At 48.4% G+C, this 19000-nt stretch overlaps 2 protein-coding genes across 4 annotated transcripts in view; both read left to right on the plus strand.

Annotated features, from left to right (window-relative positions):
- tmem108 (transmembrane protein 108) overlaps positions 1-11679 on the plus strand; it is a 36326-nt gene extending 24647 nt beyond the window's left edge. For 2 of the 3 annotated variants that reach the window (XM_060045858.1, XM_060045856.1), the window contains exons 3-5: positions 5953-7002; positions 7474-7625; positions 9758-11679. In XM_060045858.1, the coding sequence (XP_059901841.1) occupies positions 5953-7002; positions 7474-7625; positions 9758-9874 (1319 nt within the window). In that variant the 3' untranslated portion in view covers positions 9875-11679. The remainder of the gene's footprint in view (positions 1-5952; positions 7003-7473; positions 7626-9757) is intronic. The other variant, XM_060045857.1, reaches the window with a different exon arrangement.
- Positions 11680-13683: 2004 nt separating this feature from the next.
- Positions 13684-18386, plus strand: cdv3 (carnitine deficiency-associated gene expressed in ventricle 3). The gene is made up of 5 exons (XM_060045860.1): positions 13684-14137; positions 14735-14808; positions 15392-15525; positions 16127-16289; positions 16795-18386. Exons 1-5 carry the CDS (start codon positions 13952-13954, stop codon positions 16919-16921), a joined length of 684 nt encoding a protein of 227 aa, XP_059901843.1. The 5' UTR covers positions 13684-13951; the 3' UTR covers positions 16922-18386.
- The last annotated feature ends 614 nt before the right edge of the window (positions 18387-19000 follow it).

Genomic DNA, 19000 nt, shown 5'->3' on the forward strand with positions numbered 1-19000 from the left:
CCCCCCTCCCACCCTCCCATCCTCCACCCTCCACTGCTCCACCTTCCACCCCTCCAACCGCTAAGCCTCCCTGTCCATCCCTCCACCCGCCACCTTCGAGCCCCCGCCCCCCCCCCCCCCCTCCACTGTCCGGCCTACACCCCCTCCAATGTCTAACCCCTCCGCCCTCCATCACATCCCCCTCCACCCTCCACCGCCCTCCACCCTTCACTGCTCCCCTCCCCACAGCTCCACCCTTCACTGCTCCCCTCCCCACAGCTCCACCCTTCACTGCTCCCCCTCCCCCACAGCTCCACCCTTCACTGCTCCCCTCCCCACAGCTCCACCCTTCACTGCTCCCCTCCCCACAGCTCCACCCTTCACTGCTCCCCTCCCCACAGCTCCACCCTTCACTGCTCCCCTCCCCACAGCTCCACCCTTCACTGCTCCCCCCTCCCCACAGCTCCACCCTTCACTGCTCCCCTCCCCACAGCTCCACCCTTCACTGCTCCCCTCCCCACAGCTCCACCCTTCACTGCTCCCCTCCCCACAGCTCCACCCTTCACTGCTCCCCTCCCCACAGCTCCACCCTTCACTGCTCCCCTCCCCACAGCTCCACCCTTCACTGCTCCCCTCCCCACAGCTCCACGCTCCACCCTCCACCGCATCCATCTTCCCAGCCCTCCTCCAGCCATCCATCCACTCCGTCCATCCACCTCTCCACCCGGCTCGTCTCCACCTTCCATCCTTCCACCCCTGCGCCCACCACTGATCCATTCCACCTGCAACTCATTCAATCATTCTTTATTTATACTGCGTTTTTATGCCAAACTGCACAACACATTACTAAAAAAATAACTCGACAAGAACAAGAAAGAGAAGGTATTAGGATTAATGCGTGTTGTTAATAACTTCAAGTATCTGAGATTCAGATGGGTTTAAGGAAACCAAACACAAAGAATACACACTACTTGATTATACAAAGCTAAGACACACAATATGTCTTAAGATTTAGTAAAAGTTAAATGACCCCCTTCCATCCATCCACCTCCTCCACCCATCTCCTCTCCGACCCCCCCCCCCCCCTCCACCCTGGGGGCCACAGGACGTGGCCCACGCCCCTCTCCCGGGGGACGGCTCAGTACCCAGATTGGCACTCATGCCGTGCCGGGAGAGGCGAGCCCAGTGGGGCGGGTGAAGATGGCACTGATACACACGGCGCTCAGAGGGCAGTGTGTCCGGGCCGGAGGCCGCGGGCCGCTGGGAGGACCGGTCTGCTTGGGAGGACAAGCAGAACAGATCTCCGGTACAGCAGAATCCCAGCTCCTCTGTATTCTGATTGGCTGGGAGATTAGAACCTCGCAAGACCCACTGCACAGTCCCGATTGTTCAGGTGCTCTGTAAGGTGACCTTGGGTGACCTTGGGTGACCTTGGGTGTCTTGAAAGGCGCCTCTAAATTAAATGTATTATTATTATTATTATTATTATTAAGGCTGCTTCCCCAGTGCTGACTGACAGGGGCATCCCCAGCGTGCACGGCTCACGTGCACGGCTCACGTGCACGGCTCACGTGCACTGTGGAGTGTAGAGAGGGGGCTTCACGTGCGCTCTGCAAGCAAATCTCCAGGCTGAAACCTTCACGGTTTGGTGGTGATGCCATGAATGGAGCGAAGCGTTCCCTAGTCTAGTACACTCATGTTCTGGAGAGATAGTGCTTAATTTGGGGTGTTCTGAGGCTGCTGCTGCTACTGACTGAAATGACTTCTATCTGGACCGTGATAGGCCGACCAGTGTTAACCGGCTATGGTTTCACAACAGGTGTGACACTGATGAATTAGCCATAACCAGCCATTTCAAATCAAGTGAGGGAGTCCACCGAGATGTATGACAGACGGGTAGCTCAGCCTCCCAGCCTTCCCAGTGAGGTGTGAAGTGCATTGAACACCATGTATGAACTCCCCAAATGTGGAATCAGAAAAGTAGCCTCAATGTGTACCGCCGTGGGGAGCATTGCCCCTTTTCTACACTGAGCGCATCAAACGCTTCCTGTCCAGCTCCGCCATGCATGCCTCCATGTTTGTTGAATTAGTTTATGGGTGCGTTTTTATCCTGATCACGTTGTGATGTCATTGATGATGTCACCAGACGGACGAGAACATCGCCACCTTTCCTCAAGGGGGGGGGGGGGGGGGGGTCTCCGTGAACCTGTATTGGTTTTATTAAATATAAAACATTTATGAAATGTTACCGAGCAGTTGTGATAGCTCTGGCTCTCTCCTTCTCCTCTTCCTCTTCCTCTTCCTCCTCCTCCTCCTCCTCCTCCTCCTCCTCCTCAAAGCCACCTGCCTGCACACGGATGAATCCTGGGCCAGCTGAGGGATCAGAATAAAACGGATGAAAGGAGACAGGCCCCCGTCTGCGTCTTACAGCAGCCTGTGTTTTCTTGCGTGGAACTCTCAATGACCGCACACACCTGCTCTACGCGTGCCTCCCGTCCTCTCCCATTGCCCCCCCCCTCTCCACACACCTGCTCTACGCGTGCCTCCCGTCCTCTCCCATTGTTCCCCCCCCTCTCCTCACCCCTCCATCACTCCTCATCCCTTTCATTTTCTAATCGAATTTTTTAACTCTCCGCCGCACTCAATAATGGATGTTTATAAAGAGCCCCCCCCACCCAGACTGCCCCCCCCCCCCCCCCACTCTCACCCCCTGACTCCCCAACCTCCTCCCTGCTCATCTCTCCTGTCCCCCCACACCCAAGGCTGGTGGCCCCTGAGGTGGCCATTTGAGGCTCTTTCTCTTTGCGTTTTTCAATCTATCTCTTTCTCGTCCCTCTCTTTTTTTTTTTTTTTTTTCTTTCTTTATTTCAAGGATAGCCCCTTGAGATGTATCATCTCATTTTCGAGGGGGTCCTTACAATAATGACAAATAATACAATGAAAGTAAAAAGTAAGTTATAAACATAAATTCAAACACATAAGCACAAGGACAAACGCACGCACACTCACACACCCACACACACTCCAACAATGCTCCCCATAGCTACCCTCTTTCTCTCTCTTTCCCTCTCTCTCGCTCCATCACTGTGTGTGTGTGTGTGTGTGTGTGTGTGTGTGTGTGTGTGTGTGTGTGTGTGTGTGTGTGTGTGTGTGTGTGTGTGTGTGTGTGTGTGTGTGTGTGCGCAGTGAAGGGTGCTGGGGGCCCCAGAGGGTTCTGACTGGTGGTGTGTGGATGCTGTTGACCAGAACACAACACTTGGATTAGAACACTTAGATTTAGAACCACTAAGTGTTAATCTACCAGCAGAATACTAAGGCACCAAATACTTGAGCACACAAGTGTATGGTGTGATCAGTCTGCGCTGGTCATATTACAAACATACTTAAAAGGCTGTTGGCTCCTTTAACATTTTAGATGAGAAATTAAATATATCATGAGCTACAAGCCTAATATTATGGACATAATGTTTATTTATAAGTTTAGCATGGAAACACACACTCTTAGCCCTTGGATCACAGTGACACTGTGTGTGTGGTTGTGTGGTTGTGTGTGTCTGTGTACCAGTGCATGTGAGTTGTGTATGGGAACTCGGTTTCTTGCAGAGCGTCAGGACCCTATGTTTTATTCAGTAGCGGTACAGAGTGTCTGGTTGCTAGGGACTGACACGTGGTTGCTAGGCAGTGACAGCAGGTCTCAGATGCTGATTGAGGGTCAGATTAAAACACAGCGGCCTCTGATTGGTCTGTGTGTGTGTTTATGTTTGTGGTGTGTGTGCTTGCATGCATGTGTGTTTATGTGCGTGTGTGTATGTATGGCATGCACAGACTATTGTGTGTGTTTGTGTTTGCGCATAATATGTTAACATTTAACACTGCGCTTAGATGCCATTTCTTTAGTACTATCTATGTAATGTCAAAAAATCAAATCCCCCAAAACAAATGACTATCATTTCATTCTGGCAGATTTCAATGATTGGACAGGCTTATTACAGCCCTGCAAACACAGATACCCGATTTGTCATTTTTCTGTGAGAGAAGTTGTTTATTGCTTTATTGAATTTTTATAGAACTATGACAAAAAACTCTTCGAAAATAAATTGCCTACCCTAGCTTTGAAGGACAGAATAAAGAGGTAGACTCTGAAACACACACGCACGCACGCACATGCACACACACAATCGTGTGCAACTGCGTTCACACGCTCACTCACACAAATATACACGAACCCACATGCACGCGCACAAATACATATACACACTCACACACATATACACACAAAGCTATGCTCTTTGAATATTATGAGGAGAGAATAAAATATAAGATGATTAATCATAGCACTTGCAGGATTAGATTTTATATTTTTATATCTCCGACTGCACATCCTCTTATACAGTTCTGAACCTTCTGGACCTGCTAAGTAGTTGTCCAGTCTGGTGCCTCAATAACGGCTCTCTTCTCTCCCTTTATATCCATCTGTCGTCAAAATATTAATCGTAACAATGATATAAAATGATACACAAATTATATAGGCCTTGTTTATATAATTACTAGTCAATTAAAAAGTAACTTGGATACTTTCTCCTTGGATTTAAGATAGTGTGCATTTGCATTGCCACTGTAGCGATGAAGTCTGATTCTGAGGCCAATCGACTGACTTCTTTGTTAATAATAAATAAAAAATAGTTTATTTTATATAGAGCCTTTCTCACACTCGAGGTCGCTTTACAGATCCATTTGTTGATCAGATTGTTCAGTTGTTCTTTTACTGTCTTGCGGCCTTGCTACCAGCCTTGCTTGCAGCCTTGCAGACATGTCCACTTTACCCATAGTGTCAATTTTAAAAAATTGCAATTTGATATTGTCTCTCTCGCCATGACCAGTCCTATATCCTCCAAGATGGTCCCTCCCCCTCATCTTTGTTACCTTTGTTGTTTCTGCCCACGATGTGAAAGTTTCCTTATAGGACTCGTGTACACCCATTGTCTCATTGAATGAATGCTTGGTAAATTGCTCTCTATATCTTCCCATGATTATTATATTCTAAAGAGCTTAATTTAATGACTTGGAAAATTAACTTTTACATTGACAAAGCAAGGAAAAATAACAAGGTTGACCTAGGTTTAAGAGGTCAAATAGAAAATACTTAGCCTGGCTATTGTCAGACCAAGCTCAATAGTAGATTGCACGTTGGTCTGGGGAAGCTGCTGTCATTTTCTTCAGCACAAGAGGCGTGATCAATGGGCATAGTTCAAATGACTCTGTAAGCATTTGGCTGCTTGCCAATCGTATTTGTGTTAAACCGGCCAATAGCACGCCAAGGAGAAAAGGCAGCTTGATGATTGGCTCCTGCAGAAACGTATCGAAACTAGAAAAAAATGTATTGCTCTTCTCCAGACCCTTCTGCAGGGCGAACTCAAATCGCCGGCAGAATGGGCGGGGCCACCCAGTCTATGAAATACTATAACGGGTCTCTCACTCTCTCTCCCCCTCCCTCTCTCTCTCACTCCCTCTCTCTCTCCCCCTCTCACTCCCTCTCTCCCTCTCTCTCTCCCTCCCTCCCTCTCTCTTCCCCTCTCACTCCTTCCCTCTCTCTCACTCCCTCCCTCTCTCTCTCACTCCCTCTCTCTCTCTTCCCCTCTCACTCCCTCCCTCTCACACTCCCTCCCTCTCCCTCCCCCTCTCACTCCCTCCCTCTCTCTCCCCCTCTCACTCCCTCCCTCTCTCTCCCCCTCTCACTCCCTCCCTCTCTCTCCCCCTCTCACTCCCTCCCTCTCTCTTCCCCTCTCCCTCCTTCCCTCTCCCTCTCTCTCCCCCTCTCACTCCCTCCCTCTCTCTTCCCCTCTCACTCCCTCCCTCTCTCTTCCCCTCTCCCTCCCTCCCTCCCTCCCTCCCTCCCTCTCTCTTCCCCTCTCCCTACCTCCCTCCCTCCCTCCCTCCCTCCCCCTCTCACTCCCTCCCTCTCCCTCTCTCCAGGTGTTCTAGCGTTCCTTCTCATCCCAGAAGGTGTGATGTCATCAGCCCCGACGCCGCACCTGAGCCACACTTCCTGGAACTCTGATATCTCTACGGCAACTGCCCTCCCCTCCCCCAGCCCCCCTCCCCCTCCCCGTCCGGACTTGCAGCAGGAGGGTTCCGGGGGCGTGGCGTTCTTATCCGGGCCTCAGGCTCCGCCCACGCACGCCCACGCGGTCCGGGGTATGAAGAGCCCGGACCGCGTGTCCAGTGAATCCTCCGCCAGAAGAGGAGGGGCACAGGGGGGTCCCCAGGGCGTCTCCGGGGGCCCCGCAGGGCTGCAGAGGCCCAGCGTAGAGCAGCCCACCCATACGGCCAGTCTGGAGGTCTGGAGGGACGGCGGGGGGTCGCTGCCCCCCGGGGAGCCGGCCCAGAGCCCCCCGGGGGAGCCCCGGCACCACAGCATCACCTCCCGGGAGGTGCACCCCAGCACCGGCGAGCCCCCCACCATGGGGCTCACTCCCCTTGTCCCATCGGCAGCCCCTCCTCTCGCGACACCCGAGTCCCTCCCTGTCACCACTCCCCCACCCCCCGCCACCCCGCTGGCCTCCGCCGCCGCCGCCGCCGCCACCGCCGCCGCCACCGCCGCGCTAATGAACCCCACCCCGGCCAATGACAGCCTCGCACCTCAGCAGGCCGCCGCCGGCGGTAACGCCACGGACGCCCTCGTCCCGTCGGCGGCGGCGTTGCCGGCGTCGCTGGGGAACGCCACGACGCAGCGGGGGCCGCCCGCCGACGGCGGCTCGACGGCGGGGCCGGCGTCCACCTCTCCTCCCCCTCCTTCGGCGCCTCCTTCACCGCGGGGGGCGAACGGCTCGGAGGAGGAGCCTCCGTCCACGGCCAGCGGGAGTTTCCTGAACCGGTTGGTACCGGCCACCGACCCCTGGGTCGCCGGCGGCAACGGCTCGGAGCCCACCCTGGAGGCGCCACGGGGCCCCGGGGACATCTGCCTGAGCCGGATGGACCTGGTGTGGGTGGTGCTGGCCATCAGCGTGCCCGTGGCCACCTGTTGTAAGTCTTAAGGGCCCCGGGGACTCCGGCTGGCTGAGGCTGGTGGAGGGTCGGGCTGGTCGAGGCTTGGAGCCCCTTTGGGTTGGACGTTGTGCTACCGGAGAGCCTTGGGAACACTCCTTTTGCTCCTTTTAAAAGCTTCTCTTTTTTTTAAGCATGCAAGAGAGAGAGAAAATTGAACAAATGAAATGCAACCGGTGTGAGCCAGTCACCATGGGAGATGCAATGTATCATGGGCAAAAGCCATCAGACTCCATCCGGTTGCACCCAATACCTATTTAAAGACCAATGCTCCTGCCAGCCATGCTAAAGCCCTCGTCTATTACTACTTCATTAAGCAGACGCTTTTATCCAAAGCTGACTCAGATGCTGGTCATTGAGGACCTGTTCGGGACCTCTACAGGTAAACTGTGGACCCCCCCATGACCACTAACCTGTCTCCCCCCCCTGCCCCCCCCCGCCCCTCTACAGCCGTGCTGCTGACCGTGTGCTGCATGCGGAGGAAGAAGAAGTCGGCCAGCCAGGAGAACAACCTGAGCTACTGGAACAACGCCATCACCATGGACTACTTCAGCCGCCATGCCGTGGAGCTGCCCCGCGAGATACACACCCTGGAGAGCGAGGTATCTGACCCCTGACCCTCACCCTGACTCCAACCCTGACCACGAGATAGGCAATGTAAAATAGGCCTATGTAAAAAATATGAAGTTCTAAAGCTGTAAAATAGCAATATAAATATTTTTTGGACGATCTGTGAAGTTTTTCCGACCGTCCTTCGCAAACTCCATACCTCAACCTATACGAGTAGCAGAATATTTACGATGTGTCACAGTGCCACCTGCTGGCCATTCAGTGCTTCGACAGCCTGTCCTATCAGAGCTGCACCCAACTTATGGCATTTCAGCCGACGTTGCATTTAAACATAAAAGCATTTTATTTTCTGTATTTTTTGTTGATTTATTTGCTTTCCATCTTCCTCGTGGTGATGTGTACTGCTGACCTTTGCATGTTCTTGTTTCCTATTTCCTGTTTGTGTCAATTCCTGTTTTGTGAAGGAGGGGGCTCCTCGGGTGGGATGGTGTTTAGGATGCTCCTGCTGACACCAAGGTGTTGGTCCGGCCCCCCTCCCCCCCAAACACACACCGCCCCCCTCCCTGTTCATAGTCAACCTCAGTACATTTTAGTCACCCTCTTCAAATCCTCCAATTCATGATTTCGTTAAGTCTGAAAATAACACTAACATAATCCAAACATGATGCCTTTTCCTGATTCCTGTCGAGGTTTTTTATAAAGGGGCTTGCTCACAGTAACAACAAAAACCAGCACAACTATATAATGTTGGCACAGGTTGGCAGTTGGTTTGTCAACGGCAGGCTGCCCCCACCTCCCATGATAGCAGACAACCACCACCACCGGGTTTGTCACCCTGGCCTGATGTTAATGTGCAGGCACCTTTATAACAGTTGACAAAGCACAAGGTTGTATCTGAGGTGTACAACAGTCAGAGGAGCTTCCTCTATGAAGTGTCCTCTGTGTTATATTAGCTGTTTTAACATTTAACAAAGTGAGATATTTAATATTGTAGCTGAGGTGGTAAACAGTCACAACAGCTTCCCCTCTGACCTGTCCTCCATGTTATATTAGCTGTTTTACTCGAGTTTTTTCGTCGTCTCACGTCTAAATCTATCCCCATGACCTCTTATTGCTGACTCACCAGCATCCATTTTAAGCCCACCCAGCCGCCCTCCCTCTCTCTCCATCCCTCTCCCTCCATCTGTAGACGTTGCCTCCCCCCTCCTCCCGTCCTCTGTACTTGTAGGAGTTGTACGTCTCTCCCCTGCCCCCGCCTCGCTCGCTCTAGCCCCCTCTGTCTCCCTTTCCCGCCTTTTCCTCCCTCCCGTCCTTCCAAGCCGTCATAGCACCGCCCCGGCAGACATCTTTGTTCGGCGCGTGTTTCTAAAAAAACAGGAGACGCCTCCGTTCCTCCGCATCCAAACCAGATCCAATCGCTGCTCTCTGCTTCTAGTGCCGTAGCGCTTGGACGGGATTAAAAGTCAATGGTTCAATTCAGACCCTTCATATATCACGGCCTCTGTGGTCTAGACCGGATACCTTGAATGCCTCAACACTTGTCGTTTCAATGTGTCTTTCATCATCTGTTCAGGGCAGGCCAGGACAGATTAACTGTCAGGTCGGTCCTGTCCCGAGGGCGGACCTTGCTAACATCGTGATGCGATGAGGTAGACCACATCCCGCGGTGGTCCGGCTCGCCTTCTGGTGTGCGGACAGCGATCCGGGCGCACTGCCGTCTTCGTCATTGGTGCTGAGTTCTCGGACCGACGACCCCCTCTACACACGTCTGGTGCCGGGCCCCTACCACTACACACCGTTTAAACAGCAAGAACTTACATAAGGGCCTCTCGTCCACCCAGCACCATTTCAGCAGACTGACTTCACCAGAAAACTATTTTGTGGGACCCTGAAATGCGACCACAGATCCGCCCCAGAGACAGCGCTGAAGTGTAAAGTGTGGGCGTCAGTTCCCCTCTGGCGCATCCCCTCACAAAAGTCGCATTGAAACCACAAGTGTAACCAAGGCAACTGATGATAGTGCTGGTTTAATCTGCCTGACCACTAACTGTGTGTGTGTGTGTGTGTGTGTGTGTGTGTGTGTGTGTGTGTGTGTGTGTGTGTGTGTGTGTGTGTGTGTGTGTGTGTGTGTGTGTGTGTGTGTGTGTGTGTGTGTGCGCGCTAGGAGCAGGACACCTGCCTGCCTCCTAACGGGGACTACAGTGGCAGCAGTGTGGTGCTGGTGAACCCATTCTGCCAGGAGACGCTGTTCATCAACAGAGACAAAGCCTCCAACATCTAGCGGGGAAAATAACCTTGCCGCGCTACCTTCGAGGACCTTCAAAATAAAAGTTTCTCAGAGAACTAGAGGACCGTGAAAATAAAAGGTCCCTCGCAAACACCTTGCTCCTTTGTCACCCACCTGCTGTTCACAACTATTTTATATATCTGTATAGATATATATGTATGGTTAATATTCACACAGACTCAACTTTATACTACTGTATATTCACGAAGACGAGAGAGAAGAAAAAGCGCAAAGTTAAACAGACTATTTGCTATGCGCCTGCATATTTTTCTGATGTACATTTTCTACAAAAAATGTAATTGTTACAAGGGTTTTTATGTCTTTTTAAAGTACAGAGTATATGTAGTTTTGTTTTGGTCAGTGGCTTGATGGTAAGTACACTGTGAACGTGGCCATGTGAACCCTGCTTTAGAGAGAAGTACGCTGCATAGAATCTGGTCAGTGTTCAACGTTTTATTTGGTCCCCTAAGTAATTCCAACACATTTCACCTGTTGAACTTGAATTGTGCACCAACGTTACGGGCTGGGCTGGGCTATGATGTGCCAGAGAGGGCTTGGCTATGATGGGGCAGACATGTTGATGTAAAACGTTTGGATGTCTTTAGTTAAATAAAATACAATTGTTTTGTGACTTAACCAAGCAGCATTTGGTGGTGGTCTGTGATGTAGTGCCTGCATGGCGGGAACTCCATCATTCACCACCCATCTCCGTCAACACCCTCAACCCCATCACCATCATCTCCACCACCACCTCCTCCTCCACCACCACACCCATAACCACCAGCATTACAACCACCTACATCCTAAACCCTTCCCCCCCACTTCCTCCACCACCAACCCCATCACCACCCCCTCCTCCACCACGTGTGAGCAGGTTCAGTCCAACAAGGAGCCACAAATCTCAGCTCATGTAAAATAAGTTCTCGTGTGTGTGTGTGTGTGTGTGTGTGTGTGTGTGTGTGTGTGTGTGTGTGTGTGTGTGTGTGTGTGTGTGTGTGTGTGTGTGTGTGTGTGTGTGTGTGTGTGTGTGTGTGTGTGTGTGTGTGTGTCCTTTTTTTTTAACTGCACTTGAAATATGTTGGATGTGGGTGTTGCAGAAAGACTTTGCTTTGCGCTTTGCATTTATTTTCATCGCAATCTGTGTGTTTGTTCTGCATGACTGTCCCGTCAGTCAAAGACTTGTCAGTCTTTCACGATGTTTATCATTTGTGTCATTCCTTTTGTCTGTCATTCAGTCCACTTGTTGCTACATGTGTGTATTGTGGTCTGTAGAGGGACTTCTGAGCTCTATATAAACATGCCTTTTAACATCTAAGAGAGTGCAGTTCAATAAGTACTGTTTTTATTTTTATATATATATATATATATATATATATATATATATATATATATCTCACTGTGAGCTCTCTCAGAGGCAGTTCAATAAACAAGTGTTTTATACTCATTAGGAAACTGTCTACACCAGTTTTATTCTGCCTTGCTGGGGGTTTCACTGGGAGAATCTCCTGCTGTCTGTCTGCATCGTGGCTGAAGAACCAACAACCTGTGTGGTCAGGTGTTGTCTCAAACTGATCGAATTATGTGCTGATATCTGCTGAACTGGATGTTCACACTCTGGCTTGTGGTGGACTGTGGCGTTTCCCAGGGACTCGGACAGGACTTTGGGGGAGACGGGTTGTTCAATGTGATGTATTTTTCTACTCTGGCATGCACTGTACTTTTTACTGCTGAGCAATAAAATATAAAACGCAGATTATTTTCTAATTTATCGTATCAAAGAATAAACTTTATTGCAGATATTCCCGAAGAAATGTTTTCTATTTATGATCGGATGACGTGTACTTTCTCTTATCAATATGTCATCTAGACAGAGGGAGCGATAGATAGGCACACAGAGTGACAGCCAGATAGAGAGGTAGAGTGATAGCTACAGGTGCATCTCAATAAATCAGAAAATTCTTAATTTCAATCATTCAATTTAAAAGTGAAACTCATAGATTTGTTACGCCCAAAGTGAAAAATGTCAAGCCTTTATTTGTATTCATTTGAATGATTATGGCTTACAATTCATGAAAACCCCAAATTCAGTGTCTCAGAGAATTTGAATATTGTGAAAAGTTGTAAAAATGGTCTCTCAGTCTGGTTCAGTAGGCTTCACAATCATGGGAAAGAATGCTGACTGGACAGTTGTGCAGAAGACATTGACACCCCTGACAAACCCTGAGAGGATTGTCAAGCAAAAGCCATTCAAAATTCTATGGGAGCATCACAAGGAGTGGAGTGAGGCAGGAGTCAGTGCATCAAGATTCACCACACAGACATATCCAGGATATGTGCTACTACAACTGTCGCATTCCTTGTGTCAAGCCATTCCTCAACCAGAGACAACGTCAGAAGCGTCTCAACTTGGCTAAAAGACCTAGTCTTTCGCTCATTGGTCTGTCGCTCATTTCATTTTCCAGCAGGACTTGGCATCTGCCCACACTACCAAAAGTACCAATACCTGGTTTAATGACCATAGTATTACTGAGCTTGATTGGCCAGGAAACTCACCTGACCTGAACCCCATAAAGAATGTATGGGGTATTGTCAAGAGGATGATGAGACACGACACACAACAATGCAGAAGAGCAGAAGGCTGCTATCGAAGCAACCTGGGCTTCCATAACACCTCAGCAGGGCCACAGGCTGATCTACTCCATGCCACCTCACAATGATGCATGCAGTAATTCCTGCAAAAGGAGCCCCAACCAAGTACTGAGTGCATATAATTGCTAGTTTTCTGGGATAGTGGTTTTCTTGAGCTGTAAGCCATAATCATCAATATTACTATAAATTAAGGCTTGAAAATTTTCACTGTTGGTGGAAAAAATCTATATAATTTACTTTTTAAGTCGAATTATGGAAATTAAAGAACTTTTCCACACTATTCTATTTAATTGAGATGCACCCATGGATGGATGGATGGATGGATAGATAGATAGATAGATAGATAGATAGATAGATAGATAGATAGATAGATAGATAGATAGATAGATAGATAGATAGATAGATAGATAGATAGCGATAGCTAGATAGATACACAGATAAATGGATGGATGAATATATACATAGACAGAGATTGATAGATAGATACACTTATAGAGGCAGGCGAGTGATAGATAAATAGAAAGATTGATAGTTAGATAGATAGAAAGATAGCACAATGTAATTCAGCTGTGCTCTGAGGCTTTGCCTTGCTGACCAAGCAAAACAGCAGCTTGTGAAGCTAGAATGTCGTCTTTGTAATCCTATGCATTCATGGTCAGTTGGAACAGCTATTGGACCTGGTGGACCATATCTCTGATACTATGTAGACTAAATATATTTTACTAATTTAATTCGCCTTGTTGACGTGGCAAACCACACTTTGTGTTGGACGTAATTAATTCAACATATCAATGTAAATAAACTACACAATAATATACGCGTTCTAATAACTAGAGTAATAAAGAGATGATAGGTAAGTATAATATAGCATGTTATAGTATAGTATAGTATAGTATAGTATAGTATAGTATAGTATAGTATAGTATAGTATAGTATAGTATAGTATAATGTGTACACGTTTTTCTGGCAGCCTATTAAGCCTTTCATGGACAGTGTGGGAATCTTCCCTAAGCCGTCATTGATATGAATAAAATAAAAGATAGAACGTTTTTCTCATGACTTCATCCTATTTACATAACATTTGACATAAGTGACATATAAGCCGTATACCCGAGTCTACAAGAGATTTGCGTGCAAAACGCCGGCAAGTTGCACACTTCCGGGCGGCAGGGGAAGTTGTTCCGGTACAGAGAGACTCTATCCATCGCATGGTCCATGCGATTCACTGGTGCAGCTGTTACCTTATTCCCAAAGCAAACACGTTGAACACGTATAATTTCTTTCAAAAACCCCAAATTGACTAGCCGAGTGAGAACTCTCCGGGTTTTATCTGGTTTTATCAGCTGTCGCGACTTCCGGTTGTTGATATCTCCCATCGCTGTGTGAGCTAACTAGCGGTAGCGGCGTTGCTTTAGGGGGAAAATGGCGGATGTAGCGGAGAAGAGCCTGGACGATTTCTTTGCCAAAAGGGATAAAAAGAAGAAGAAAGAGAAGACGAAGACCAAAGAGTCGACTCCGGTCCCCACCCAGACCGTCCTTGTAAAAAAGATAAAGAAAGAAAAGGAAAAATCTGCCAAAAATGAGAACCCAGACGCGCCCGTTGAGAAGGTAAATGCGGCCCAGCTGGCAGACTCCCACACACCGGTGTTATCCAACTAAGTTCTCCCCGTCTCATCTTCACCGTACAAAACATGTCCAAAGGATTCATATGTGTTGGCTCATGTAAGGCAGACACTTCGCAGGTGTCCGTCCAGTATGATGGAGCCTCTCTGGTCCCAGTCGGCGAGGTCGTGGTCCTCGTTAGATTAGCTCTGGACGCTAGCCGTCCGCGGGTTCTGGGTAGGTGGGTCTCTTAGGCCGCACCGCCATTGTGCGGGGATCTGGGCGTTGACAGCCTCAGTTAAACTTCCTATTTACTACTTTATAGTAGAGTGCTTTGATGTATCCTCCAAACACGACGTGTAAAGGGGCACAAGGGTGGCCTGGTGCCGCCCGACAGACTAAGCATACGTGTCTTCATCGGGGACGGGGGGCTCTCTGCAACAGCCGGGGTCGCTACAAACGGGAAAATCTCCATTAAAGATGTATTTTTTTTATACATTCGTTTTGTCACTGAAATGGTCTATGTGGTAGAGGTCATAATGGGAGGTTAACTCGGCTATACTCTGTCTCCGTCTATCCGTGGTCTTTGTTTGCGGGAAGGAGGACGAGGAGTGGAAGGAGTTCGAGCAGAAGGAGGTAGACTACAGCGGCCTGCGGCTCCAAGCTCTACAGATCAGGTAAGATATTATCCAGAACGCAGCAGGTTGGTTCAATGCGTAGTAGTGTGTAAATGTTTATCCACATTGCTGACACCCCAAAATTAAACTAACCAAACCAACCATGTTTACTCCTGCTCACAAGAATCCCTTGTGTGCCTAACGTCAGTGCCACAGATGTCCGTTATTTTCCAAAAGCCACAAATCACTGAGCCGCCTTGTTGCTGAGCTTTCAGAGAGCTCATCTTTATTCCTTATTCCTCTGTTGTGCAACAGTTAGTCATATAGAAATTAATGCACTTAGCCGTTTCAAACCAAGTATTACAAAAGCATAGGATTACAATGACATGGTAATTAGTTTGTTTGTATTTTAACAATATACAAACAGAAATGCGGTTCCAAAGTATGACGTGAACCACCCCATTACAAATTTTCCATTTAGGCAATCCAAAGCATGATATCCAAGCTTTTGTCTTTGCTTATACACACAAACACTTACAAATGCATGATAACTGAGGTTACCAGGTCCCAGAAGTGTGGTCTTTAGGTAGCATGTTGTGCCCCTTAAAATCTCTCTGAACGTGATTCCTCTGGTTGCCGGCAGTGACGAAAGAGAGGAGGAGGAGTACGAGAAGGAGGAGGTGGGTGAGGATGGAGAGATCATCCTGGTCAGTGGAGACAAAATGTCCGGACCCTGGAACAAGTCCGGTGCCCAACCCCAGCCCGCTGCACCCGTGGGTGAGTCAGAACACCACACCCCCCTAGTGGCCACTTCTCCTGGTTGGTTGCCGGATGCTTGACAGCTCAGTGTTGTATCAACTAGCGGAGCGCTTTCAAGTGCTTGTTCCTACAGCTTTAACTCCATTTCCTCGGATAAAGTATTTGCTAAATTGGACCTCATGTTAATGTTGTAGCTTAAAGAGATCATTTTGAGCTCCCGCCCGTCCATCAAAATTAGGCGTTTGGGAGAAGCATCTCTCCAAAGATGCAGTGAGTACAGATACAGGTCATTCGGGAGCAGGTAGGGGTATGGGCATCTAGAGGTAGACTTGGAGAAGCGAACCCAGAACAGTCTGCCGGGGAGTTCTAACGTGACACATAGAAGACATTTCTAAGGCTCATTGGTTTAACCAACTCTGAATATAAACAAAGGTAAAATCCAACATTTGTGGAAAATATACTGAACTTGTAGTGTTGGAAAACAAGGGCAAGTAACACAAAAAATATACACATGATATGAATACATAGACATTAGAAAATTGGTACAAAGTGTGTATGTAGACAGGTGTCTAAAGTAAACAACACAAGTCAAGTGTGTAACTGAGGGTTGGTTCTGCAGAAGAGGAGGAGGTGCCAGAGTCGAAGCCCAGCGGGGTGTACCGCCCCCCGGGGGCGCGGCTGACCAGCAACAAACGAGGCCCCGCCCATGGGCCCCCTGAGATCTACAGCGACACCCAGTTTCCCTCTCTGCTGGCCACATCCAAGCACGTGGAGACGCGCAAGTAAGAACCCTCACACCTGGCCGCACATTCAGCAGACGCCCTAATCCACGGCCCATCGCATGTGAATCTCAGTACTGTATGCGGCTGCTATACAGTCATAATAAATCCTCTCGCTGTATTCTCTGCACATAAATTTAATTACCTACTAAATGTTATACCCAGTACCCTCCCCACATCACTTAGTTTGGCCTGTTTTATTTTCTATTTGAATATTCCTCTATTTAATATATGCACCTCTTCACGTCAAATTCCTGCATGTCTTGTCATACGGCAACAGACTTTTCAGCTAAACTATCCTGCTAAACACTGGGGGGCCTGCTGTTGCTCTGCACTTCACCTCGCTAGTTTGTTAAGCAGTTAGCAACTTGCTCAACGCATCAATCCTTATGAGGTCCCTTATGGGGACGAGGTGCTCCTTGTCTTGATGAGGTTACCCTGATGAGGATGAGGTTACCCTTGGGATGAGGTGGTCTGTTTGTTAACCTGTTGGTTTTCTCCTCTCAAGAGACCGGGAGTTAGAGAAGACCTTTGAGGTGGTGAAGCACAAAACCCGCGGCAGAGAAGAAGGCGGCGGAGCTACTCAGCAGCAATTGCAGCTCGACAACCAGTACGCCATCTTGGGGGATAAGTAGAGCTGCCCCCTTTTGAAACCCCGCCCCCTCCCTCATAGGGTGGTCCGGCCCTGCCCCCCAAAGAAGGAAGATGAACTCTAGCCAGCCATGTACAATGCAGTCCTGACAACTTTTGCGCTGCCACCGTCTAACACAAACACTCATACACGCACACACACTCTTACACACACACTCTGTCCTACGCACACGCACAACTGAATTCCACATGGAACCAACCTCCCCTGAAGCCCCCGCCCCTCCCCCTCACGTTGACTGACTGCTAACACACCCGGTGGCAGCGCTGCAGGCTGTGAGTCCACCGCCACCACCATGGGGCAAATAGAGAAAAGAACCAGAATTGACCCAACCAAGCACCCATACCTTCTACCACCGCCGCGGCCCCCATCGCTGTGCTTCTCTGGGGGATGAAACCCAGCGGACATGCGGTGGCTTTCTCTCTCTGGACCCCCAGGGTGTTTAAGATGACTCCGTGTCCAGATGATTTTATGAACTTGCGTTGAAATATATCAATTTTTTTTTTTTGCAAGATGGCTCCTCTGCCCCAATCACAGGTGGTGTTTTTTTTGTTAAGTTTCTGTTGGGTGGGTGTGGACGATGTGGTTTGGACACTCAGTGGGGTGGGCAGGCAGGCAACAGCAAGGCTGAGTGGACTGAACTACTTGCTGTGGAGGGGAGGAGGGGGGAGGGGTTTACAACATCTAGCCCTTACATGCAAGATGGCTGCTTTCATTCTGTGTTTTTGTTCTTCATGGTGAGACTGTAAAAGATCTAATGGAGGAGAAATAAAAAAGTGTCGTGGTGGTGATTTAGAAGTGCTGTTAAACGTGGCCTTACTCTTTTCAAGAAAAGCCCAGACGCCTGATGTGGTGTCTCTGGATCTTTGGAGCACAGAAGGAAAACAACCAGGTGGTCTGTCCTCCACACTCGCACTGTGATCCTCCTAACGCTTCTGGGCTCCACTCCAACGGCGTATTTAATCAGTCCTACTTCAACGTCTTTCCATGTTTTTAGTTTTCTAGTTTTTTGGTTTGGTTGCCATGCGATCATGGATGTTACAGGGGTCGACTCGCTAGTCAGCAACACCACCTCTGGGTTCTATGGACAGATCTAAAATCCTATTTCCAGTTCAAATGCTTTACGGTGTGGTTAATATTGGTCCTCTGTGTAGTGAAACACATTCCCCGTATTAGACATCTGGATTTGATTGTGATTTTTCTTTTAAAAATAAACAGTATATTCAAAAACTTCTGGACAGGCTTAATTTAGGACCCACTACAGTCTACTTTGCTAATTAACATAGTCCATAATTAGGCAGACCACCATGTACTTCTCGATAATTGTTTTGGTATTACAAACTTAAGTTGGCACTAGTTGACAACTGAACATCTGCCTCTATATATGCACAGGTGGAAGTAGTCCTGTCAACACAAACCGTAACAAGACAATAAAGTGATCCTGGTGACTGCCGGCTTGTCTCGAATCGATCTGTCGTTTGAGCAGGAATAAAATATGTGGACCATTTTTGTTGGTAGGGATTAACTTGATATTGAACAAAGACTTTATTTTCATAAAATGATTCATGGTATACAGATGCAGTCAGGTAACCATTCATTTGAATGTCTGCGTGTCTGCTGGAGTCCTGGTTCCATGGTTATAATGTGTGGGGAAATATTAATTATAGTCCTATGATAACACATCGACTGAAGACAATTAGTTGGGTTGTTCAGCTTTGCACTTATCTAAGCAGGTTGTTACATTTTTAATACAAATGGCTTTGCGGTCGATTATACGGTTCATCCATTGTTGAGTTTGAATCATTAGAATCAATCATGGTGGGGTTGGAAATGGAATCATTGTTGGGTTGGAATCATTAGGAACAATCATTGTTGGGTTGGAATCATTAGGAACAATCATTGTTGGGTTGGAATCATTAGGAACAATCATTGTTGGGTTGGAATCATTAAGAACAATCATTGTTGGGTTGGAATCATTAGGAACAATCATTGTTGGGTTGGAATCATTAAGAACAATCATTGTTGGGTTGGAATCATTAAGAACAATCATTGTTGGGTTGGAATC

The sequence above is a fragment of the Gadus macrocephalus genome, chromosome 23, assembly GCF_031168955.1.
Source record: "Gadus macrocephalus chromosome 23, ASM3116895v1".
NCBI lineage: Eukaryota > Metazoa > Chordata > Actinopteri > Gadiformes > Gadidae > Gadus > Gadus macrocephalus.

Bases quoted from the DNA above. Each gene is read 5' to 3' on its own strand.
- cdv3 (XM_060045860.1), top strand. From the start codon at position 13,952: ATGGCGGATGTAGCGGAGAAGAGCCTGGACGATTTCTTTGCCAAAAGG. The intron at 14,809-15,391 runs GTAAGATATTAT...GGTTGCCGGCAG, and splicing joins CTCCAAGCTCTACAGATCAG to TGACGAAAGAGAGGAGGAGG. The intron at 15,526-16,126 runs GTGAGTCAGAAC...TTGGTTCTGCAG, and splicing joins CCAGCCCGCTGCACCCGTGG to AAGAGGAGGAGGTGCCAGAG.